The sequence below is a fragment of the Babylonia areolata genome, chromosome 1, assembly GCF_041734735.1.
Source record: "Babylonia areolata isolate BAREFJ2019XMU chromosome 1, ASM4173473v1, whole genome shotgun sequence".
Lineage (NCBI taxonomy): Eukaryota > Metazoa > Mollusca > Gastropoda > Neogastropoda > Buccinidae > Babylonia > Babylonia areolata.
This window is the reverse complement of record NC_134876.1, coordinates 43967824-43995293: the sequence shown is the minus strand read 5'-3', so window position 1 is coordinate 43995293 and position 27470 is coordinate 43967824. Positions and strand designations below refer to the sequence as shown.

The window sequence follows — 27470 nt, the reverse complement described above, 5'->3', positions numbered from 1 at the left end:
TGGCTGCCTACATGGCAGGGTAAAAACGGTTATACACGTAAAAGCCCACTCGTGTACATTTGAGTGAATGTGGGAGTTGCAGTCCACGAACGAAGAAGAAAATCCCTGTTCATTTTCCTTCAAATAATGCTTACATTGCTTCCACTCCTATAGTTTTTGCACTTGATTTTTTTCATAATTTATTACTCTGAATCCACAAAATTCTTAGGCACTTTTTTACAAACTCTCTGACACTGAACCTTGAACGGGTTAATTTTCCAATTTGCGGATCTCTACTGAAGTAATTAATGTGCAGGACAATAATGAAATAGACATGTGAATATGATATTAATTCAGTAACTGGTCCCCGTTTCTTTGACCTCATCTGTGAGAAGGTATTCCGATTTAAAAACTCTTAAGACTGAGGAGTCATGAAAACACTCAAGGCTCTTCTCTTCCAGACTCCCGAGAAGCAAATATACACACACCTGGCACATACATATGTATACTGAGTGAAGCGTGTCCATGTGCACTCATGTGCACAGACATAAACACACAGTGGAATGACACTACCAACCCTACAACTGATAAACTATGGACAGTCAATCCACTGAAAACAAGTCCATTTTTGTTGCTCTTAAAGCACTATTACCACGTCAACATGAAAATATGCCATAACCACTTGATACTTCTGCACTAGAGTTTTACTCAGCCACATGTCCCAAAGGACTTACTTGGAATGCGAGAGACAGGCCGCACTTTCAGGGAAGATCCAATGACGATGAGAAGGTCACAAACATCCTTGTCTGATCTCATCTGTCTGTGGAATTCGTCAGGCAAGCTTTCCCCAAAGAACACAATATCTGGCTTCATCACTGCCCCTTCCACATCAGGCCCACACTGTGGACAACGTGGTATGACCTGAAACACCAGGTATGTTACACTTTTAGACAGCTAATAACTGCACATAGAACAAGAGAGGCAAGGCCTTCAAGACTCACTTGTGATACACTTAAAAAAAAAAATCTAATCGTTAAAATGTGTTCTGTATTTGTTATTATAAAGCTTCGGGTTAACTCACTCACTGCCATTGTCCGCACTGTCCTGAAAGACAGAAGCCAGCAGTACAAGACTACATCACCAACATGGCTGGAGTGGATATGAGTGACCAGCTACTGCAAGTGCAAGGTCTGTGAAGACCTGTTCAAGCGCCACAACACACCAAGACACCAAACTGCCAACTGGTGTCCAAAATGTGAAGTTCCACTGTGTGTGAAACTGTGCCCAGGACTCAACATCACCTGCCATGAGCTTTTTCACTCCAGACAAGACTATTGTCAGTGATAATACATCAGGTTTTTGTGTACAGTGAACTCTTTTCATGTAGAGACAATATTTTTTGTGTGTGCGTGAATTTCAACTTTCTCCACCATCTGTTCATACTTCATTGCATGTACTAGGTCTTCAGTTCCTCAGTGTTAGGATGTGATGTGGAACATTTGTAAGCTGCTCAAGGACACTTGGTATACCTTTCTGATGGGTGCAAAAATGCTACAAAATACACAAAAAATGGATACCGTGATCAACAACAAGATGGTGAGTAAATAATTTAATTTTTTGCACAAATATGTAAAACATTCACTGAATACACATACTAAATTTCAATTGTCTGGGTGTTTATTTGGTTTTTTGAGAATTTTTTTCCCATCCTATACAAACCCTGGGTTTTCTGGGATTTGCAAGGGGAAAAACTCTTGGCATGGAGTGAGTTAAAAAAAAAATTAAAAAAAAAAAAAAAAAAGAAAAAAGAAAAAGAAAGTCCTAACGGCAGATTCGAACCCCGCGTGTTTGGGTGAGAAGAAACTGTCTTACCCATTACACTATCGTGGCTTCTTAGCTGATGTTCAGAAATATAATATTTAAACATGCTTTTTTAAAGGGCGATAAATCAATTGCGGTATTCGCAGTGAGAACACTGTTTAAATCATACTATTCTGGTTTATCTTGGGCATTCAAAAAATCTTTAAGGGCAATTAAAAATTCTTTTTAAGTCAGCGGTAAAGGAGACGTGGCTATCGCCGCAATCACACTGCAACATTTAGCCGTTTTCTCTGGATCTAGATAGATGTACAAGTTTAGTTACACCCGGTTGACACGGTTGATTCAATTTCTATGTTCATTCTAGTTTTATAGTTTTAAAGTTGATATGAAAATTGAGTATTTTGTTAAACTAATAACATGTAGAGCCAAGTACAAGTACTTCTAAACATCGTATGAAGTGAAAAGGACTTCATTTTGAGAAAAGTCAAGTCTGGAAATTTTTACGTTTCATCAATTCAAGGGTATTAACTCTCATGGTTTATTATTTTTAACTGTGAATTCCGACCGATTCTGTGGATATTTTTATGGCAGTTTGGGGCATAATCCAGTAAGTGATGTGGCGTTCACAAATGTGTCTCTGAAAAATATTTAACGGCCTCCTTCTCCAACTTTCCATCACATGTTATCGTGTATTGTCAATTGAATGTAGGATTGAACGGGCAGGTCAACAACTTGAACCAAAATGGTGTCATTCGCGTTCGCAAAGAACAGGAGCATGCGCTTTGAATATGTGTACGCAACTGATTTTTGCCCATGACCTTCAGGGCTCAGCCAATAGATCTATAAAATCCACTCGTATTGATTTTAGTATTTTCCGAAAAAGACCACTTGGGTGTGAATGAACATAGTGAAAGCCCTGTACACTGAGAGTAAAACACACAAGCTTTTTATGTATTGAGTATAATTTCAATATGTAATGTTTAAGATGAGAAAGATCAGTTTAAAGCAAATTAAGCCCCCTAGCATTAATTACAGATTAATTTCCCTTTTTTAACTATCTGTACCAACAAAATGCAAAATAAATATAACTTCCATGCTTAGCAAAAGAAGTTCCTGTTTAAACAAAACATGATAAAGATGACTGCTCTTGTTGTGTCAGAATATCAGATCAAAGTGCCAAGTTTAGAGAATTAAAAAAATATAAATATAACAGTAAATCCAGTTTGCATATAATTTGGCTTTTTTTTTTGTGCCCATCCCAGAGGTGCAATATTGTTTTAAACAAGATGACTGGAAAGAACTGAATTTTTCCTATTTTTATGCCAAATTTGGTGTCAACTGACAAAGTATTTGCAGAGAAAATGGCAATGTTAAAGTTTACCACGGACACACAGGCACACACACACATGCACCGACAACCGGGTTAAAACATAGACTCACTTTGTTTACACAAGTGAGTCAAAAATGAGCTAGGTTAACAACAATGATACTACTGTCACTATTCTTTTTTTATTTTTCAGTAAATTTTTTTTTTTTTTTTAAGCACACAGGGCCAGGAATAAACAGTGTTTTTATATAATTACTGTGACTAATTTCACAAAAAAAACACCCTGCAATTCATGATTAAGGAAAATACATCTTAATCAACTCATTTAATATTCAACCAGCCGCCATGGCAAAGTGGTCAGCGTCGCAGACTGATGGCTGGGAGGACGCAGGTTTGAATCCCAGCAGAGGTGGGTTTTTCGGCCTGTGGCCGGCTCCTACCCAGAGTTGAGTGTGCTGTGGACTTAAATGGGGAGACTGGGACCACACAGTCAAGTGTCATCCACTTCAAAGATGCGTCTTTGGATGTGTTGCTCTAATTACCTGATCAACACTGCAAATGTCTGTATCTCTCGGGCCTGGCTAACGCCGGGATATCATTATGACAGGAAGCGTATAGTACAGCCTTGTCACGCAGTCCCAAACCAAAATGGACCTCCATAGCAACACTGTCATCGTCATCCTCCTTTGTCACCATCAATATAAACAAAAAAGTCTCAAACTCTGTGGCCTTTCATGCCCTGCTCTCATGGTGACCTCAGTTTCGATGCCCCTCCACTTCTGTGCTTGGGGTCAGTCCTGTCAATGTCTTCAGTGTCGACAGATTCATGAGGGGCTATTGCTGGAGGGATGTGGTGGTGGTCTCCACTCTGGGAGGGACGCTCACTCAGTCTGGCTCCACGACTAAGCCACTATTGTCGTTAGTAGGGGGCTTAGTAGGTGGTGTCCTAAGTACGGTGAATCAGAATAGGCACCACTGCGAAGTGACTCAGCAGCAGTGCAGGGTCTCCTCTGGTGTGTGGCCTCCTGGTGACCTAACATCGATGGTTCCCTGCGGACTGCCGACGCTGGAAATGTGGCGGACAAACGCGGGTGTGGCCGTGTATGGGGGAATCTAAACGAGTGGCGCGGGAGCAAAGCCACTGAAATGGTGCAGATGATGGGGCAGCAAAAAACAAAAACAATAAAACAACAACAAATGACTCATTTAACCCCTAGGCTGCCTATATGACGAGATAACTCATCATGGCAAGCATGTACGCTTCGCTGCCACAAATATTCTGACTTTTCCCTGCTTTGCATTCAGTCCGATGACAAAAATGCTGGTAGCTTTAGCTTGGGGAATCTCTCTAGATTCTATTCATTGCCAGAAACACCATCAACATCATGAGGCAGTCCTTTATTTGAACATTTTGGGTGGGTTACTGGCCGCAGTGTTTGCCTGGCTCCTTTCCTCGCTCACTCAACAAAATGTCGGACTGACGCCGTGCTCAAAACATGCGATCATGGCGAACTAAATCAACCAAGATTGCTTTCTTTAGCTGATACTCAGAAAGAATTGAAGCGTAAATTCAAAGAAGAAGACAGTGATGAACATTTATAGGATGATTTGATAGAAAATAAAGGGAGCAATCAAAAGAGTGGCCAAGATACGACTATCAGTGAGTGATGCTGGGTGTACAGTCGAAGCAGACGACAGACTGACCGAATTATTAGCAAGACACAGTGTGAGCAATGTTCTTGGCACTCAGCCAATGGGGTCTGATGAGAACTGGATCAAGTGACCGTGTGAGAGGGGTGAAGAGGAGAGGGGTGGAGACTGAGGGGGCGTGGCCTCACATCCATCTTATTATCACTTGGAGAAGTCACAATGCATTGTGTATCTATCTCTTTTTCAATTTTTTTTTTATTGTGGTTGTCCTAGTATGATTTTGTGTGCAGATATACATTTGTCCAGAAAATGTATTTTAGTGCAAATTACCTGACTAATGTTTGTAATGAACAAGTTGAAAATGTGACAAAATACAAAACACTGATTTCAAAACAACAGCATGTCACTAAAAATATATAAAATGGGAAAATATCATGTGTTTTGTATTCTTTATGCATTTACATTTCAGAAAATATATACTTTTATGGGTCTTTCTCCAATAACAAAGAGCACAGAATTTTTTTTAGAATTTGTACCCGTTTGGGGGGAAAAAACCCTGGCAAACAGATTTCACTTAAATCTTATTTTCCTGGCAGCAAAAGGGTTACTATTCAATTACCTCCATCTGACACCCAGACACTACATCTCCTATTTGTTTCAAACTTCTGTATTCACATCTCCCCCTGTAAATTCAAATCATTAGAGATAGATTTATTTGACAGTATTCTTTCAATCTATGTCTGATGTCAAGTCATATCCATATTGTAACTGATGATGGGTAAAACCTATGTCAATGTGACCTGGTAACATGTTGCAAAGATGTAAGTCAAAATCTGCTAAAAAGACAAGCTTGAAAAACATGTTCATAGATATATATACATATGTCTATGTAATACATACTTAACAGTGGCAGTTAACTACATACAATTCCCAAGAAAGTGTCAATTAATTTTCAAATATAAAAAATGTAGAGCCATTAATAAAATATTTATGATCTTCACTCTTGTGCAACAAGAAACACTGAACACAAACCTGATCAAAGATGTCTTTGCGAATTGCCTCTTTGTCCACCTTGTATTTGCACACCATGCACGTTGCAGTGGCAAAAGACCCTGAAAGCATACACACACACAAAACATCTGTAAAATATATTTCAACAAGACAATAAATAAATATTAACAGGAGAAAAAGCATTATTACATAGTTCAGGTTTTCTTGCAATATAAAGATCTTCTGAAGTTATGCTTTTTCTTTTTGTTGTTGTATAAGCAGTGAAATTAATAAAGACACAAAGAAATGTTAAGAGAATGTAGGCCAATGCAATGAGTTTTCTTTATGTTTTTGACCATGCAGCAATATATAATAATGTAAACTCTTGAACATTCAGCCACTGAAACTATGAACATGACTTAATCATTTCTTTCAGATTTCAACAACTTTTCTGACAAGCAGGATAACATAATTCAAAGGCTTTCCTCCTCATGCTGACAAGAATGTTTTTATAATTTTCACATCTTATCACAGACCCCAGTTTACCAATTCACTTGATGACTTTCTCACAAATATGCACAATTAACAGTTCCAGACAGAGAATACAGATTTCACTGTCTTCCATTTCGTTTTGACGATGTAACAAAAACATCTGAAACAGAACAGAATTAAACCAGAAATGAAAAGTAAACAAGGAAACACAAAAGGTGTCATCGAGCCACCAAACAGCTATGTGCACATACCATGACACTCAATAGCTCGTTCCACACCAGCTACTTTTTCCAAGGTATCAATATTCTGTGTGTAGTTTCGCAACAGCTTTCCATGAGTCTCAAGCAGTCGGATGAACTTGTGACATGGTGAAGGCTCAAACTGACCTGGATATATCTCCTGAAAAAAAAAGTAATGAATTACATAAATGGCACAAGAACTGCCTTAAAATGGTCCCTTAATAAACATTGAAAAACGGTTCATGTACAATATTGTAAGAAAGAAAAAAAAAAAGCAAGTTCAAATTTTTCTAATTATTCAGCGCAACTGACCTCAAGTGCATAACCCATACATATGTATTACCAAACAGAGACAGTGAAATTTAACAACAGAAAATATAAAGGAAAATTCTACATTATCGGCAGTTTTCACACATCCTGTACCAACTGACAATGAAAACATCACAGGCTATATGCTTTTCTCTCTATGTTTATACATACTTATGCTTAAAATATATTACAAAAATTTCTCACATAATTTTCCTCAACAACCTTGCTAAAAATATGCACACACACACACACACACACTCTCTCTCTCTCTCTCTCCCTCTCTCTCATGGGCACCAACAGCACATGCACACACACACTCTCTCACATACCTCATACCTCAAAGGTGCGCATGCGCGCGCACACACACACACACACACACCTAAGACACGTTAACTGACCAGCAAGTAAGAGAGGGAGACAGACAGAAACAAGAGAACAAGCAAATAAATGAAAATCAACCAAAGTATGAGACCCACCTTAGCGAACTTGAAGAAGGGTCTCTGATCAGACTTAAAATAATTAATATCAAACATTGACTGTGGATTGGGCAAGTCAGGAAAATCTTCAGCCAAGCGAGCATATATGCCATTCTGGGACCTGAAGTCCGGAATCCCACATGACACAGAGACCTGAAAAAAACAAAGCATAATATTTCTGATGCTGTCATGGCAATCCACTTATAACTACAACTTGATTTTCATTTAATACAGACAACTGTTTTCTATCTGAAGGCAGAAAACATAGAAGAATCAATAATATATTCATGGCCAAAACAATGCTGTCAAGGCATACATCTTCTGTCAATATGAATCATCACAAAAATAATACAGATGTTGCTAAACTGGTGGTGGAAAATGCTATCATAATATTTCTGCTTCAAGATTAGAAGAACATAAGACTGGAAAATGAAAACAGTCATATTACATGGGTGTAAAGAATTAGGGTCAAAACAGACCAATAGTGGAAACAGTTCAAGGTTTGACAATTCATTTCACTTTTTTGTTTTTTCCTCTTTCTGTGTGCATGTATTTTGTATATTACACAATGCGTGAAAGAATGAATTACAGAAATTAAATGAATTAAAAAACATACCCTTTTTTCCACAGGTTTTTGAATAAGTGATCTAGTTCTCAACAATCATCTCAATTTTCCCTGTGTCAGACAAAGGACATTTTTTCTTTTAAGTATATCTATAGAGAACACCATAAACTGCCCATTTTATCTTTATCCACACAAATAAAAGAAAGAAAGAAAGAAAGAAAGAATGTCCTTACCCCAGCACCAGTCAGCACAATAATGTTTTGGCACTTCTTTAAGAGTTCCACAACATCCTGCATAGTGTTGATGTGACTTAGCTTCGTGCGGTTTGCTGTTGTCTCCAAAAGCAAGGTGAGGACCATTTCCCACAGGTTTAACTGATCAGCGTCAGGTGGGATCGTAACATCCTCACCCAAGTAGCACTGTATAACATCTCGTGGATCCGTTCCCAAAGACATCTGACGCTGAACCCAGGCTATGGGACCTGGAGAACAGTACCAAAACACTGCATTAAAGTGCACAGATCTATGAACAAAACAATCTTGCATTAAACAAATGTACCAGAAGTAAATGAACATCAGTGTCTTTAATTCCTTTTGCATTATTTTTTTTATTTTTGTTCTTGTTGTTTTTTGGGGGGTTTTTGCGGGTTTTTTTTACAAGCATTCTACAAAATCAACTGAGATGAAGTCATGAACATACACTACAGTATTCCTATCGTTAATCAACTTAATGACATGTTCTACATAACCAAATGAATCTTTCCGAAAACTTAACAGATGTTATGTGGAATTTATTCACTTATTTTCAATAATTGGCAAATGTTGTGGTTGCTATCTCTTCTTGCACCATGAAATGGAACTTCAATGTACTAACCACAAAAGCTTTTTCAACTAAAGAAACCAATCTTAAATGATTAATAAATATTGAAACTGGTGCTGCTGTGTCTTTTGCAAAGAAACAAATTCTCTGAGACTGTTTCTGAACTGGAGATCCTCAAGTCTTCAGCTCCATCAGTGTCTACTTCTTGCTGACATGTCACATCTCTTAGGGGGCAAGAACTTACATCTCATATGACTTGTACTAAATGAAGCTGACTGTATATTATCACTGACAAAGTGACGTTAAACTAATTTAAACCTGAAAGATTGTCTCACTCCATAACTGCATGACTTTTAAACAAATTAGAAATGTGGGTTATAAGGCCACAAGTATTTTGTTTCAGAATGGCTACTTCTCCGAGTCACATATAAAGTGAAACTAGCCCTTGACCTGACGTGCAAACCATCCACATACTGCACGCAAGATAGTTCTGTCTGAATATACAAAATATACTACCTTGCAATTCTCCAGCTCAGTTTTGGGTAAATGCTAATTTTTTTTCCTGTAAATGTGTTATAGCTATAAAGGAATCAAAGTAAACTCTTCATGAGGAATCATTAAAATGCTTAGATTTACAAACTCCAGTATGTACTATGGTCAAAATGAATCAGTCCTGCAACTCACCAGCAACAGGGAGCCACGCAGCCTCATCACACTGGTCATCCAGCCCAGACAAGTTGCTCAACTCACTGAATTCATCTCCACTAACAACCGACTCACGGTCCACTTCCCCACCCTGCAAAAATATCAGTATACTCAAAACATTCTGCTCACACAATCTTTATCCCTACAGTTATTAGCCCAACATATATTTTTACCTGTAAATTTGATGTTTTGCATGGGTCCCAATTTTGATTTTTCATCTTATATACCCTTGAATAATTGACAAAAGATCAGTTTGGAGTGTCCACCACAAAAAATGTACTAAACAGTGCTTCCAGTTGTATCTTTTGCACAAACTGTACAATATCACACCTTGCAATATGTGTACTCATGATGGTAATCACCATGTTGTATCCATTTAAACCTGAGACAATATATACTTCTGTCATTAAACATCCCAAGTCAACCAAAAGCCTGCAATCATTGGTGGGGAGGGGGGGAATGGGGACTGCGGCTTGTGTGTAGGTGTGGAAGGGGGGTGCATACTAGCATAGGGATTTCCAAACGGGTAGTCTTGGTACCAGTTCTGCTTTGTAATTTGCTGAAATGTTTTATATTGCATAGCTTATTCTTCATGTAACAATGTGTGTAACATATATACAGTTTATTTTTTGTCCATTGTTTGTAAAACTAAAATGCCTTGAGTCAAATATATCCTGGGTTGTTTTCTTTTATTAGCAGTGTCAGAAAAGTTGAGCTATACTTTCAGAAGTCCTCAGCGTCCATCAAGTGAGACTTTTTTGACTGTGTTCATCTCATCCAAGCTGAGCCTAAAGCACACTTGATTCTGGGTGCAAAATAGATTAATCCCACACTGATATTTATGCATCTGACCATGTCAGATTCACAACTTCCAATGATCAGTTCATGAAGCTACCTTCTGTGCCCCAGTCATTGGAGTTTTCTGCCTTGCTCAATTGTTGATCTGATTTTGAAGCTGAGCAATGATGAGCTTAATCCTTTAAAATCAGGAAAATAAGAAGTGTTACTAAGACTGGTGGTGATAAGTCTTTTTTATTCAAATGTCTCTCCGTCACAGCAGGCAAAACATATACCCACCTGATGGTCCTCAGTGCTGCCATCATCACTTTCAGAACCTGCGTCATCTGCACACCAAAATCAAAAACCAAATTCATACATCTTTGGGGTAATATCCATATGACTTTGTCACAACTGACAGTGGTAGTATTATTGGTGCTTTGAGGTGCTTAGAGTCCATTATATGAAGAGTTTGCATCATACAAGTAATATATATCAATTATTATCATTATTCATCATATGCCATGTTGTGACTTTGAATTTCATTCCAGATGCTGCTGCCATCATGGCCAGTCATTATTCAATGAAAAGTGGATGCAAGAATTTGAAGAAATAAGCTTTATAATTAGTATATGCCTTCTATTTATCCAAATATTGACATTGAACTTTAACCCCTCATCCTATTTGCCATGTCAGAAAGAGAATTACTGAACTTAACAGATGCATAGGTAGCCTAGTAGTAATGCACCTGACCAGCAAGCAAGTGTCCACGAGTTTGAATCCCATGAAATAATGTATGGACTGCAATTTTTATTCTCCTCCCATGTGCAGCATGAGCTAAGTGCTCACAAAAGAACCCATGGCAACAAAAGAGTTATCCCTGGCAAAATTCTGTTGAAAAATCTAATTTGACAGCAAAAAGAAATAAATCCACTAACAAAAACATACAAACAAAATAGGAGGTGACGCTGTACTGAACAGTGCACATGACAATGGGCTCTCTCCAGGAAGAGTGGCCTGCATTATTTCACACAGACAAATCTGTTATGACAAGAAGTAATGCAATACAAAACAGGACCCAAAAGCCAAAAACAGATTTAACAGGAAATTTTCAAGCCCTACTGGTGCTCTTCAGATTTTAGGACAAAACGTATAGTCCCAAACATGCAGAGTAGTTCATTAACAAATAAACACACTGCTTCTTCTTGTTAGCATCACATCCAACTAGTAGTAGAGGCCATTTGAGCGTGGGAACATCCAGGAACTCACTGTCAGAAAACAAGTTTATACAGAACCAAATTTTTTGTGCTGAAATATATGTTCCCAATGATGACAAGTCCTATCCGTATCAGACCAGCATTTCCAAACAACTTAAATGCTAAAATCCAAACTGTTAACCTTCTCTCTTCTCTTCTATGATTTTACAGCAAAGTACTCCATAACAAAAGCAGCTAAACATGTCACATGCTTCCCAAAGAAACTGAGTTTGAGGCAAGATGGTGGACATAGACTGATACAGTTGTAAAACATGTTGCAGACGCAAATTTTCGGCAAGTTTTCCCTGTTTATCTAATACTATTTTTCTCACTGGCATGTAATAAACATGATGTCAATAATGAAGGTAAGGTGATTGGTTGTTTTTTTTCCCCAATGTAAAACCACAACTTTACAAACAGGCTGGGGAACAGCTGAAGAGAAAAATACCATGAAAACAAGGCCGGGGTCCAGGGGCCGCCTATGTCCTGGTGCAGTACAGGGGCAACACCCTGCTGGGGGGACTGCAGAAAGTAGTTTTTTTCCAATCTGTAAGGCATTAGGCCTTTTCCTGGCTGATAATACTGATTTCTGAAAGAACCTCCAGACAATAATTTGGGCCATTTAACTAGTAGTAGGCCTCCTTCAGTCATGGCTGACCATGGATAGAGTAGAACTATATCCGACCTAATGTCTAATTGGGCTGTCTGCTTTGACCAAGCAGCGTCGTCTGTGACTGTAGAGACCGATGCGAGAGAGACCGTCTCTGTCGCAGCGATCACATGTGTAAGCTAATGCTGGTCTGTCGGCTGCTGTCCCTTTTCTGTGAGCTTGCTTTTCTGCTGCAGCAGCTGACAGTTTGTCCTCACCAATCCGTAGCTGATTCTTGAGAGTGCTTCTTCATTTGTTGCGGTCATCTGCAAGATCCTCCCAGGACTCAGTGTTGATCTCAAGTGCCTTCATGTCACGTTTGCAAACATCTTTGTATCTCAGCTGTGGGCGGCCGATGCTTCTCTGCCCCATGGCGAGCTCTCCATAAAGGATGTCTTTTGGGATGCAACCATCTTCCATGCAGCGAACGTGGCCCAGCCAGCGCAGCCAACGCGGTCTCAGCATGGTGTACATGGTCGGGAGGCCTGCGCGAGTCAGGACTTCGGTGTTTGTCACCTTGTCTTGCCGTGAGATGCCGAGTAAGCGCCGTAGGCTTCTCAGGTGGAAGGTATTGAGCCTTTTCTCGTGATGAGCATGTGTGGTCCACGCCTCACTGCCATATAGCAAGGTGCTGAGGACGCAGGTGTTGTATACAGCCATCCTTATCTTCGTGGTCAGCTTGGGATTTGTCCACACTCTTTGTGTGAGGCGGGCTAGCGTTGTGGCTGCCTTCCTGATCCTCTTGTCGATCTCGGTGTCAAGGGAGAGGTTGTCGGTGATGGTGGACCCACGGTAGGTGAACTGAGGGATGGCTTCAAGCTCGTAGTCATCAATGGTGATGGCTGGTGGAGATGGCGTGTCTTGGCCTAGGACATTTGTCTTCTTGAGACTGACGGTCAGACCGAAATCTTTGCACGCCTGGGAGAAGTGGTTCATTAGTGACTGCAAGTCCTGCTCGGTGTGGGTCACAACTGCAGCATCATCAGCAAAGAGCATGTCTAATGAGGGCTTTGCAGACTTTTGTCCTTGCTCTGAGGCGGGCGAGATTGAAGAGCCTGCCATCTGATCTGGTCCGCAGGTAGATCCCTTCTTGCGCTGTGCTCAATGCATGTCTCAGGAGAAGAGCAAAGAAGATTCCAAATAGGGTGGGGGTGAGGACACAGCCTTGTTTGACACCGCTGCGTACGTCAAAGGGCTTGGAGAGGTTACCATTAAACTGCACCGTCCCTTTCATGTTGGAGTGGAAGGACTCAATCAAGCTGTGCAGTTTGGGGGGGGCAGCCGATCTTTCGAAGAGCCCTGAAAAGGCCATCTCTGCTGACTAGGTCAAAGGCCTTGGTGAGGTCAATGAATGCAACATACAGGGGCATCCTCTGCTCTCTAAATGTACACAAAAATATATACATTAATCTTTTTTTTCTTTTAAAAATATTATTGACTTTTTTCCTACTTACAAATATCCACCAATGTGAAAAGGCCAGCAAGGACTGGGCAGACAAGTACCAGCGTCAAAGTGTTTAAGTTCAATCTGATGGAAAAAATATCCAGTATTCACGCTTCATTATAAATTTACTCTTCCTCCTTTCCCTCACAAAAATGTACAGTATATTCTATTAATAAAGTATTATACAATATGTACACATCTGATGTATATTTTAAAGTAAAGAACAATTTGATAGATATTTTAATTTTTATGCTTACTTCATATCTGTGAAGCAATCATTGAGACTGGTAATGACATCCTTGCCATTTGCAGTTTGTTTCTCAATTGAATAAGATGGTAAGAACTAAGACATAACCATGTGCCATTGAGTGTGTGTGTGCGCACTGTGTGTGTGTGTGTGTGTGTGTGTGTGTGTGTGTGTGTGTGTGTGTGTGTGTGTGTGCAGTGCCAGTGAAAAATGGCAGACAGAGAAAGAGAGGGAGAGAGGGATGGGGCCACACTTGACACACTTGATTTAGTACTTATAATTTTTGAATCAATGACCCCCTACTACATCTTGTCCTTCCACTCCTTCAACTCTTGGCTACACACACGCGCGCGCGCGCACACACACACACACACACACACACACTCACATGAGTACGCATGCCGGCCACACACACACACATTCACACACGCACACACAGAGTTCTAACGGATCAAAAGCCCACCCATGGAATGATGTCATGGAAGAGAGAAATACTGCCATGCCAGAACAGGACAATAGTGACTATGAAATGTAGTGATGTCCATATGAGAGTCAGAGGCTGCACATGCTTTTGAACAAGACAAAATATTTCATGCACATTATGTGGATGAATCTTTGGTACTTTGGCTTCAGATCCCAGTGAACAAGACAAAATATTTCATGCACATTATGTGGATGAATCTTTGGTACTTTGGCTTCAGATCCCAGATCTAGACAACATATAACCTACAGCAATGAAGTCTGCTTTATCATCAGCTGATGTAATTTCATAGTATTGACATCAGATGCTACTTCTTGCAAATCTGTGAAGGAAATCATATATGTGCCCATCTGTGTATGTATCTATGTGGGGGATGGCGACAGCAGGCACAACTAAGTCTCAAACAGTCAAAGCCTGCCATCCCTGACTTCCCTCTCCCAGAATCTTCTCCCCATATTTGCACAGATCTCTGAAATGGCATTGCCTGTTACTGTAGGGAAAAAAACAAAAAACAAAAAAAAACAGCCTCTCTGTTTTCATTTTCTTTCTTTCCTTTTTTGTTTGGTTATAGCAGAATGTTCTTTTGGCAAGAGCAGGCTTAAAGGCAACTGACTGCCAAGAACAGAAGGGTAAGCAGATCTGTAACCAGCATCCGGATCTCCTCAATCTGCAATCTGTACAAGCGAAGACATGACAAAACAACTCACACCACATGCTGATTTCTGTGAAAACAATGCTGACCACTAAAAATGAAAGATACATTTGAGAGGAGTCAGCCAAGAGAGAATAACCAATGAGAACAACTGATTCTTTATGGGTGTTTTCCCTTCCCAGCAGAAACCTTTTTTTTTTTTTAATAAGAAATTTTAACCAATAAAAATCATGGATCAGCAGACAAATCCCTAGCTTGCAAACTGGAGTCTGCCAAACTATTTTTGCTCATTATTCAGTGATCCAGAAACAACCCAAAGAAAATTTGATTTTTTCTTATCCAGAAATCAACTCTAGTCCTGAAAACTTTTATCCGGAAGTACATGATGCCGAACAAGCTATTCTGATTTGAACAACCTGGGTAACGTCGAAACGTTTACCCCAGATAAGTACTAACAATGAACAACACTATCAAAAATTATTTCTCATTCATTTGTTTACACTAGATACTGGACTGCTCCCAACCAACAAGGTAGGCCATTCCCAGAATGCAGTGCTCTGGATGTCCTGTCAGAAAAGAAATGAGGTGCTGTAAACTCTAGAACTGACATAAGCCAAGCAGCCTTCACTGATAATGACAACGCAAACAGAAAGTGATGTCAACCAAAATGTGGGTTTGGTTGCACGAGCGATCTTAGCAATGCCTTGTTTGCTTTGCTTTAATGTATTGTTCTGAATGTAAGTCTGCACTTTCTACGCCCATTCGAAACAAACTAAATGCTACTAAAATTGTTTCCAACCCGAACTTGAATCTTTACACAATGTTCAGCGGTCTCCGCAATTGTCTCCAGTAAGAATTTAACAAGTAAAACGCCAGACGTTGTGCGTGGATTGGGGGGAAAAGGGGGGGTGGGGGGTGTTAAAATGGGTGATTTATACAATGTGCGTTTCGTCATTCCCTTGTTTCTGTTTCCCATGTGTTTACGGTAACTTTACCAAGAGTATCGGCAAACCAAGACTTCCGTTTCACAAGTGAGAAATTCGGCCATTTTGAAGTGGAAGTAATGCATCAAAAATTCATGAAACGAAAGGTATTTACCTTTCTTACCTAAATCATCTGGTTCTTTTGGTAGACTAGATGATGAAGCAGCTTCACCGTTCTCCATATCAAGCCTTTGACGTTTAAAATGCGGTTCGTTTACATCTTTTTCGCTGTCCGACTCCATCTTCCCGTCTCGTTGCTTTAATGACAACTGCGCATGTGCGGTGGTGGAGTGTTCGTTATCACCACGTGACTATTTGACATGGATAGACAAAAAAAAAGAAGAAAGAAAAATATTCAGCTTTGATTTATCATGTACAGCAGACAGTTCACAATACAAAAATGTTTGGCTATGTATTGTTCATTCATATCATGGGAACTCGGCTTGAAAATAAATTTATCAAGTTTAGAAAGTAAGAACACAAGTTTATATGCAAAGCAGTTTCGTACGTTTTCAAAGAAAAAACAAAACAAAATGCATTGTGTATAGATGACAAAACAAAACAAACACTTCAATGATTAATACATTTTGAAAAAAGGAATGATATGAAATGAAAGTATTGATTAAATGTGAATGAAAATATTTGAGGACCCTGATTTATCTGTAGTCATAATCTTTTCTGTATATTTCTCTCCCTGAGTCTCCCATTCTGAAAACACACACACACACACACACATATTAGCATGCACACACACACACACACACACACACACACGCGCGCGCGCGCACACACACACACACACACACACATGCCAGCACCAGTGTATATGATCTTTAGTAGGTTATCAGTTCTATTCACATTGTCTCTGAATGTCCCCAGGGTCTCTGTTTACCTGAGTCTCCCCTTCTCAGACACATATACACGTGTGTGCGCACCTGCGTGCACACACACACACACATGCATTTCATTCATGTATGCATGCACGCATCGGTGTATGTGATATTTAAGAGTTTTAGTTCTGTTTGCATTATCTCTAAATAGACTGAATTTGGCTCCTTTAGTCTTAAAGTCTTAATTGCTGAATGGACAACAAGATATGTCTGTGTCAATGTCACACACACACACACACACACACACACATCTTCTTGAAATATTTATCATTTCATTTTATTTGAGCAATGCATTGTGAAAAGATGACAATGTACACACAGGTATGTGTACATTTATGCATGTGCACAGGACAGCGTTCGGTCAAATCCATATACGCTACACCACATCTGCAAAGCAGATGCCTGACCAGCAGCATAACCCAACACGCTTAGTCAGGCCTTGAGAAAAAAATAAAATAAAATAAAATAAATTCATAAATAAATTTTTAAAAAGAAGAAAAAAAAGATAAAAAATACTACTACTAAAAATAATAATATTTATAAGGTGCAAAATCTTGATGAAGTGAACTCTAAGCGCACCAAAAAAAACAAAAAAGCAAAAAACAATGATGATAAATAAGCAAAGAGGATGCATGAGAGGAAGGCTAAAAAAACATCCAGCACAGAACAGTGAAAGAACTCAAGATTATGGTGGTACAATTAAGAGACTGGCCCAAAACAGACAAGAGTGGTGGTTCTTAATTATTGCCCAAAACTCCAGAGTTAATAATGGGCAGTATATGTGTTTGAATGTCTGTGGAGGGTGGGGCCTGGGTATATGTGTTTACTGATGAAGTGTGGAGCCCAGGAATTAATGCATTTGCTTTATGTATCTCTGTGTGTGTGTGTGTGTGTGTGTGTGTGTGTGTGTAAATTCACTGAATGCAACCCACCCACAGTTGGGTTTTTGTTGTTTCTTTTGATCATTTGTCTTTCTGTATCTTTCTATTCTATCTTATTTTACTCCTATATTTTTCATTTGGTTTCCCAATGTTATTTTAAGTTTTTATCTATTTGATTTCTCTCTCTCTCTTTCTCTCTCTCTCTTTCTCTCTCTCCATATATATATATATATATATATATATATATATATATATATATATATCACACACACACACACACACACACACACACACACACACTACAAGGACTGTTACAACAAACAGGAAATGCAACTACAAACAACTGAAAACTGAAAACAACCAAAGATCAATCGTCACCAGGGAAAATACAATACAAGGACACACAACACATTGCTCATGTTGTGGTATCAAAGCAACAAATGCATACAGATGCAAGAAATGAAAGAAACTGCATTCACAAAATATGTGAACAATCATTTTTCATGGTTTCATTATCTATGAAGTTTCAAATTAGTGAGGTAAGTGATAGGTTTCTTTTGACCCCCCCCCCCAACACACACACACACACACACACACACACACACACCCCACCCCACCCCCTCACACACATGTCTAATATCACTAAGAGTGGAAAGATTCTAATTTGATTAGTATATGCACACACAGAGTCTATTGCATGCACACACACACACAGTTTCAGTTGCTCAAGGAGGTGTCACTGCATTTGGACAAATTCATATATGCTATCAAATCAAATCAAATCAAGAACACTTTATTAATCCACATGGAAATTAAGTTGTGCAATCACAGGCTCATTGTAAACACTGGCATAAAATCATGTGCAACATAAGAAGAGATTAAAACTAGTCAAATAAGAATTCCCAATAGCTGACGATATACTACCACCCCCCCCCCCCCCCCCCCCCCCCACACACACACTCATGTTAAGACAATAGGGTATTGCACAACAATATTAACAAATGAAAACATCCAACAAAAAAAGGGTATAAGATTACTAAAAATTACATGCGCGCGCACGCACACACACCCACACACACACACACACACACACACACACACACACGCACACACACACACACACACACACACACGTTAAGACCATGAGGTATTGTACAACAATACATAAATAAAAACATCAAGGGAATAAATCGTATATATAAGTAAAATGCACACACACACACACACACACACACACACACACACTCATACACACACACAAACAACGTATCCATGCACATAACATATGTCACGCCAATAAGATTAGAACATTAACATTAAGATACATGAAATTCAAGTAAAATACGAAAATATTTAAAAATCACTTCCGATCACACACACACACAGAGAAATGCTTGCTTGCCCGTGCTCACCCGCTCAGTCCCACATGCACGCATAATGTCTGCTCCCAGACACTCGTCTGCTGGTGAAGTTCAGGTGTCGCTGTGGCGAGGGGGCTTGGGGGGTGGGAGGGTTCACTTAGTGTATTGGATGTTTTGATTGTGTGCGCGAATGGCTGTAGGAATAAATGAATTAATGTATCGAAATGTTCTTGCGCGTGGAGCTCTAAACCTACCACTTATGTCTGACCTTCTGCTATTAATGTCATCATGTAGTGGGTGTCTTTCGTCGGTCAAAATTGTTATTAGTCTGTCAGTCAATTTTCTATTGTGCATGTCACTAAAGGTGTCTTGTCTTATACCCACCACCCCACCCGCTTTTCTAATGACTTTTTCCAGCCTGTCTTTGTCATGTTTGGTCACGTTTCCCCCCCAGCACACGGCTCCGTATGTTAAAACACAACAGACAACAGATGTGGAAAACATTTGGAGCATCTGTTTGCATACATTAAAAGATTTCATTTTTCTAAGACAGTACATGCGACTGTTGCTCTTTTTAATGAGTGCAGTTGAGTTTTCATTCCAAGACAGCTTATTGTCGATTATCACACCAAGATATTTGTATGAGTCTACTTGTTCGACCACTTCATTTTTTGTGATGATTTTACTTAAAGTTGATTTCTTTTTTCTGAAGTCGATTACAAGCTCTTTGGTTTTGCCAGCATTCAGCTCAAGGAAATTTTCTTCACACCAGTTCACAAACCTGTCAATTTCTCTTCGGTAGTCAGTGTCATCGTCATCAGTAATAAGTCCTGTCAGTGCGGAGTCATCTGCAAACTTAACGAGGGGACACGAATTGGTCAGACTTCGGCATTCAGCCGTATACAAGGTAAAAAGAAAAGGCGAGAGGACTGTGCCTTGTGGTGCACCTGTGTTTGTGAAAGAGACAGTAGACATAAAATCATTAAATTTTACAAACTGAGGCCTTTTAGTAAGATAGTCTAAAACCCATAAAATCGTCGGAAAAGCGAGTCCCATGTGCATCAGCTTTTTTGCTAAGAGGTGAGGTTGAACTGTATTAAAAGCACTAGAAAAATCAAAGAACATCAAGCGGACACAGGTATTTGATTTGTCTAGGTGTTCATAGATTTTGTTCAAGACAAACAGGTGGTATAGTACAGTATGGTGTGTGTGACAGGTGGTATAATACAGTGTGCTACACCAGAACTGCCAGGCAGATGCCTGATTAACATCATAACACAAGGCACTTAATCAGGCCTTGAGTGTATGTTTGTGTACCAATCAGATTGGATTTCTTCTACAGAATTTTGCCAGAGCACAACACACTTATGTTGCCATGGGTTCTTTTTCAGTCCACCATGTGCATGCTGCACATGGAACCTCAGTTTATTGTCTCATCTGAATGACTGGACACAGTTTGATTTTCCAGTCAAACATTGGGAGAAAAGGCAAGAACAGGATTCAACCCCACACCCTCACGGACATTGTATTGGCAGGTAAGCATCTTAACCATTCTGCCACCTTCCTTCTACACACCACATACTGTGGGGTACACACTGCAGGGCACACTAGTGTGGGGTACATACTGTGGGGCACACACTATATGATATCACCTGTCACACACCACTGTGTGTGCCATTTCCTGCCATTCTTCAGCTTGGGTTGGTTGGATCTCACAACACTGTCTCTTCAAGCATGCTGAGAAGTCCTGCCTTCCCTACCTTCTATTCTTCGACAAGGGATTTCAGAGGTAGCTTTAGCTTTGCTTGATGACAGTAGAGTGCCACGCCAGTGAGACCAGGTGGGACACCAAGCCATTTGCGCGTGTATTTGTTGATCTTATGATATGGTATAGTGTTGTCAGTTGTGTGACAGGTGGTATAGTATACAGTTTGATGTGTGTGACAGGTGGTATAGTATAGTGTATTCCCCACAGTGTGTGGTGTGTGACAGGTGGCATGGTATAGACTTTTCCACTCAGTCTCTCTTCCTTCCTCAGTCTCCATCAGTGACACTGACATTCCTCTTTCCTCTTCTGTCTGCCATCTTGGTGTCATACTCGACCAGCCTCTTTCCTATCAGCAGCATGTTGCAAATATATGCAAACTGTGTTACTTTGAAATTCACAGAATTGCTTCCATTTGTCATCTCTTGACTGAAGATGCAACCAGAACTCTCCTCTGTGTCTTTGTGCTGTCCTGCCTGGATTATTGTAATTCCCTGCTTGTCGGTTCACCCAGCTACCTCATTGCTAGGCTTCAGAAAGTCCAGAACCATGCTGCTCGTCTTGTTTTTCGTTCCTCTAAATTTAATTATGCCTCTCCTCTTCTTCATGCTTAACACTGGCTCCCAGTACAAGAAAGAATTATTTACAAAGTCGTCTCTCTTTGTTTCAAGTCCATTGAGGCTTCTGGTCCACAGTATCTTTCTGATCTCATTCATCCTTATATACCCTCGCGCCAGCTCAGCTCTTCTTCTGACACCCGCATGCTCAGGATCCCCCCTGCTCTGTATCATTCTCTCGCGTACAGTAAGAGAAATAGATAAAAGCAACTGGTCGAGTAGTTTTACTGTCACCAGGGAAGCGTAATGGGAAGAGGGCAGAGAGAGAGAGAGAGAGAGAGTAGTCTCCCTTCGCAAATAGTCGAGACTCGTGCCTGAGCAGTTGTGCGTTGTATACTTTTCTAGTACCCTAACAAAAATTATGAGAAAATGATTTGTCACATGTAAGTACAAGAGGGACAATACATCACCTGATATTACTAAATACTTAAAAGACATAAAACTATAAAATAGATAGATAGATAGATACATACATACAAGAAAAGGGGTACTTCAAAATCAACATGTGTAGACAAAAAACACTGAAGCGTGGAAGCAAACAGTGCCATTTGTTATATAACTAACTATTTTTCTTTTCTTTTTTTAATTCTTGTGAAATTCTCGCTTTACACCACTAGGTGCAGTTTGGTTAGTTAGGCGCAGATGCTTTATGTATACTCTTGCTTGAAAAGATGCTGGCGCAAATAAAATAACTATTTTAAGCTCACAAGAAACCCCAAAACGAAAATGTTTATATGTATGTAGCATTTATTCAGAATATTCAGGATAGAATAGCATATCAAAGCAGAATAATTTGCAATTCTGTTCTTCCTCTTCCCACGTGCAAGCGTTATCGACAGTGATAATGATTACTCCCTCCGCACAAACACACAGTTTGTGCTCACAAGAACGGCTATTTTCTTCCGCACCATCTCAGGAGCATTCTCACACAATGGCGTAGAATACAGTTTTTTGATGTCGTGACATCAAGGAACTCCGTGTTTGTGTGTGAAAATAAGATGTGCGTAGCAATTTATCACAGAAGTTTGTTCCAGTCTTCTAGATGACCCTTGACAGGAGTCTTTCGGGTCAATACTTTCTGTTTCCGTTTTTAAGCGTATATTCGTGAAACACATCTTTGGATCGAATCAACTGTGAAAAACATTTCAATTATACACAGAAAACACATCTGGGACTTACGTGGCAATCATTTACAAAAGTTCAAGCGAATAGCATATTTAGATATTTTCGGTGAACAGGGGACATTTCTGCCAGGCAAAAGTTATTTCCCCTTCGTTTAAGATTAAAACTGGAAATAAAAAGGTCTTCGTGCGGTGATACTCTATTTTTATGATTAATAAATTCCAAAAAAAGATTTAAAGACAATTTTGTATTGAAAATTTTACATAAACCCATAACTAAAGCTACATTCAGAATAAATTGCTTAAAATATTATATTAAGGTATTAAAAGTGAATTTTGTTATAAACATTTTAATTATTCAGCAATCAATGTTATAATCTTAATTCATTTATCGTGGTTGTCCTTCGGAGTCGACGATGACTCTTTTTCTTTGTCTCGTTCCTATAACATATTTGTGTGGGAACGTATTTGATACTACTGATAAGCTGACCTTGTGTAGAATACTGAAAAGAAATAATGCGGATCGATAGCAAGCACACGCAGATCAGTTTCAATAGCTTAAGGAGACGTCACTGCGTTCGGAGAAATCCATATACGCAACACCACATCTGCCAAGCAGATACCTGACGAGCAGCGTAACCCAACGCGCTTAGTCAGGCCTTGAGAAAAAAAAAGGCGAATAAATAATAGATAAGCGTACATGAGTAAATAAAATAATGAATTATAATATAAAAAAGGTAATAATAATGAATAAATAAGACAACAATGACGATAAATAAGCAAATAAATGTAAAACAGGAAGACACACATATGCATAACAGATATGCACCAAACATGCAGTTTCACAGATATGAAAGCAGTCAAATACACACATAAACGTACATGAGCCCCAACACACACGCGCGCGCGCGCGCACACACACACACACACACACACACATTACCCTGCACATCCTCTACCCCCCTCCTCCACACACTCATTTCTTGGCTACGTATCGCAGCTTCCACGGCACACACACACACACACACACACACACAGATGAACACTTACTTGTACAAGCACACACACATACGCCCATATCCCCCACCCCCAATCCCACACATATATATACAAAGATATATATATATATATACACACTCGCACGTTCCAATATCCCGTTGCTCCCACAGTGTAGGCATGCATACACTCACATACCTCATCCTCTATACCCCCTCCCTCCCCCACACGCCCCCTTCTCCCTCTCACACACACACACACGTCCGCACGTGCACAGAACTCTCCCGCTGACACTTGTGTACACCCTCGCGCATGCACAAACGCACTAAAACACACAGACGCACACATAGACACAAACACACACATACACACACGCACAGAGGCTGCCACGGACTGGCCGCAAGAGGAATGGGAAAAGATCTCTGATGCCAAGAACGTGGCGTCTAGTGTGTTGCTCAGTCTGTTGTATTTGGAAAAGCCCACAGAGACTGTTCCGTTTTGAAGAAATTTGCGCAATGTTGGTTTGGAAATTATGCCGATATTTGTTTGATTTGCAAAGCATCGTGCTTTACCTTTCATGTTAGACTTACGGCCGCTCCCTCTCTCTGCTTTTATTTATTTGAGGCAATCAATGGTGTGATGGCCTTGTACCTGTTCTTTTTGATATTCTTTGACTTTTCTGAGGATTTCCGATTTTCCTAGATGTAGGCCGCTCGTTGGTGTTGCGTTACCAGCAAGTCTGTCAGCTCGCTCATTTCCCTTAACACCTGCATGTCCCGGGCAGTATGACCATATGAGTTTTTTAATCTGAAAGTTGCGCATTGCCTTATGCCACTCTGGGCTTCCCATTCCGTTTTCAATTTTCTGTATGAGGTTCATTGAGTCGGTTAGAATCATGGCATGTTGGTTTCCGGGCGCCGGGTATGGATGGACGATAGCCACTGGAGGGCATGTGTCACAGCTTCAACTTCCATCGTTATGCTGGAGGTTGTGACTTTGTAGGCAGCATTCTCTTCCCTAATTGTTTTTCCATTTTGTTTCGCAGTGAATCCCCAACCGGATTGGTCTTTGGTGACTGAGCCATCTGTGTATATGATGATGTCCTCTTCTTTACTGTTTTCTTCTATGAGTAGCTTCACTTCCGCATCAGTTTTGCCCTCTGGCCGTTCCCGACAATGTCTTCCTAGAGTGGGTGAAATGGCTGTGTTGAATAGATGGTTGAGGTTTTCGGGGTTTTTCTCCCATTCTTTTGTTTCTTTCAGGTCTTGTTGTCGGCATACTAGCTGGATTGTGTCTTCTGCTTGCCCCATCCATGATCTTCCTCGTCCTAGATGGCTGCCTTTTGGTTCTTCGACTGCGTCATGCAGTGGGTTTTGGGGTTTTTCTAATGCTTTGAAGTAGGTCTTAACCTGTTCTAACTTGTTTCTGGCCTGCACTGAAGGAAGGTCAAGCAGGTATCGCATGGTTTCTGTGGGCGTGTCTTTTGTTGTTCCAAGGATCAGCCTCATAGCTTCATTTTGAACTCTTTCTAATTTTAGGAGGTTGCTTTGAGATGGTGTTGTTAGCCCAAGTCCGTAGTCGATCACACTGAGGACGAGTGATTGGTATAGCGCAGAGATGTCGTTAACTGGGTATATATTTAAAGCCGGGAAGTAACCGTTTGAATGTAATTAACGCCATCTCCGGAACCTGAACTGGGTCATAACACACACACATTTCTTCTTCTTCCATTGCAGTGACCACAGTCATCCTGTTGACTATTCTGTCACTTTGAAGGGAGGTCGGATACGCACTGACAAAGCTGGGGGAGACTGGAGGCCCGTGACACGAACGTCAATGGTCTTGGGCTCTGGTGGTCCGCAGTAGGAAGGACGCATGCTGTTATTGGGTCCGGCACTGAGGCAGAGCGACTGAGCTGCTGGTTGTGGCCTATTCTCTGGCGAGCGGGCAGTGGCTGGAGCTTGTCACGCACACACTATGTTTGTGTGCAGTATCAAGTCGCTAGAAAATGAAAACAAAAAAGAGACATATTTGATCCACTTATGAAATGTAATACATGTTTTATCATTTATATTTTTATCTGCACCCACGTGAGTATATTGGTCTCTTTTTGGTGATTTAGTGCAGTCAACCCCACCCGAAAATGAAGCTGAAAACAGATGTTAAAGTGAAAAGTATAGAGAGAACCACGGCAAACGTTTTCTGTTCTGGCCTTGACAACGCGCACTGATTTAACCGATGATCACTGTGCGAAGATTTAGCGACATTTCGTCAAAGGTGCGGATGATGAATGCAGCATCAGCAGCAATGAGGGATCCAAACCAGGAATCCTCTCAAGGGCAGTACTGTCCACATTCAGTGAAACTTGCATGGAAGGACAACAGTAACATCTGCATGCAATTCAAAATCAGGCTTAATTCTGTGTGTACTGCAAGTACCTGAGCACCCTGATCGACAACCGATTTAACTGGTGACCCGGCCCAACGTCGCCGCCGGGAGCTGTATGCAAGAGAGCTACTTAGAAGCTGAGACGTACAGTTTAAGGTCAGCACTCGGATCTCCATCTCTCCGACCAATCCCCGATCAAAAGTGTGCTGACCTTCATCCGGCCGGCTCGATCTGTGCTACCAGAATTTAAAAGTACCAAGAAGGCCGACATGCAGAGGCTGGGGAAGGTCGCCAGCAGGGCGGCGTCCATCATCGGCGAGGCTCTGAGGCTACTGGACACATTGTTTCAGAGCGCTGAAACTTTCACACACACACACACACACACACACACACACACACACACACACACACACACACACACAGCACACGCACGAACAAACGCATACACCACACACACACACACACACACACACACACACACACACTTCGAGTCAATCACGCCGGCACACACTGACGTGCGCGCGCACGCACACACTGCACACACACACACACACACACACGCACACACACACACACACACACACCCCAGTCCGAAGGGAGGCCGGTTAGTATGCGCAGCAAGTGACAGCTGTTTCGCACTGTGCAGTGCCGGCTTCTCGGACTTTTTACCCGGCCTGTGATCTGCATTGTTGAGGTGGGCCATAATATGGCTGACGATGATGTGCTCAAGAATTTTCCCCGGCACTCTGGTTAGGGAAACTGGCCAGTAATGCTCAATGTGCATTGCAGTGTAATTTGAGTAATTTCGTTACTCCTTTTAGTCCCCTGTGGACTATTACCACAGTCCCTTGTTACTGGCCCTCACAGTTACGTCCGTGTCTGGTATCCGTGTCTTGAACATTGTCAGCCTGAGGTTTTCAACTTCAGTTGTCTGCTGATGTTGGTTTTTAAGAGACACATTTAACTGAGATAAAATAAATGAATGAATAAATAAATAATAAAGATCTCTGCCCAGCTGCTGGGATTTTTTTGTTTGTTTGTTCGAGTGAGCCTGAGTACATATCATATGATGTAGTGGAAGAAAACAGCATCCTGGGAGACGAGCAACACGGCTTCCGCAGATGTACTCCTGTGAGTCCCAACTCCTTGAGTTCTTTGAGGAGCTAACCGCCAGCCTGGACAGGGGTGGACAGGCGGACTTCGTGGTGATGGACTTTGCGAAAGCCTTCGATAAAGCGAATCATTCGTTGCTCATCCATAAGCATAGTCGCTGCAGCGTCCGTGGGTCCATTAATTCCTGGGTGGCAAGCTTCCTGCGGGACCGGCGGCAGTCAGTGGTGATGGATGGAGTGAGATCGTCCTACACGGCAGTTAAATCACTGAGGAGTTCCCCAAGGATCGGTATTAGGACCTTGCCTACTATTCCTGATCTACATAAACGATCTGCCGAGTCAGAGTGCAGTCGCGCACGCGGCGCCTCTTTGCCGATGATACGATCATCTATAGGTTCATCCTCGCCCCTGAAGACCATGACACCCTGCGGGAAGATCTCCTTGAGCTTGACTGGAGAGGTGCCGGGACGGGAGGAGG

The 27470-nt window shown here is 40.8% G+C and overlaps 1 protein-coding gene across 2 annotated transcripts in view; it reads right to left on the bottom strand.

The window, feature by feature from the left end:
* Positions 1-16125, bottom strand: part of LOC143283233 (uncharacterized) — a 30198-nt gene extending 14073 nt beyond the window's left edge. The window contains exons 1-8 of one of the 2 annotated variants that reach the window (XM_076589410.1): positions 15977-16125; positions 10450-10496; positions 9352-9463; positions 8082-8329; positions 7284-7436; positions 6511-6658; positions 5810-5889; positions 714-900 (exon numbers count right to left, since the gene is read on the bottom strand). In XM_076589410.1, the coding sequence (XP_076445525.1) occupies positions 714-900; positions 5810-5889; positions 6511-6658; positions 7284-7436; positions 8082-8329; positions 9352-9463; positions 10450-10496; positions 15977-16103 (1102 nt within the window). In that variant the 5' untranslated portion in view covers positions 16104-16125. The remainder of the gene's footprint in view (positions 1-713; positions 901-5809; positions 5890-6510; positions 6659-7283; positions 7437-8081; positions 8330-9351; positions 9464-10449; positions 10497-15976) is intronic. The other variant, XM_076589415.1, reaches the window with a different exon arrangement.
* Between the last annotated feature and the right edge of the window lie 11345 nt (positions 16126-27470).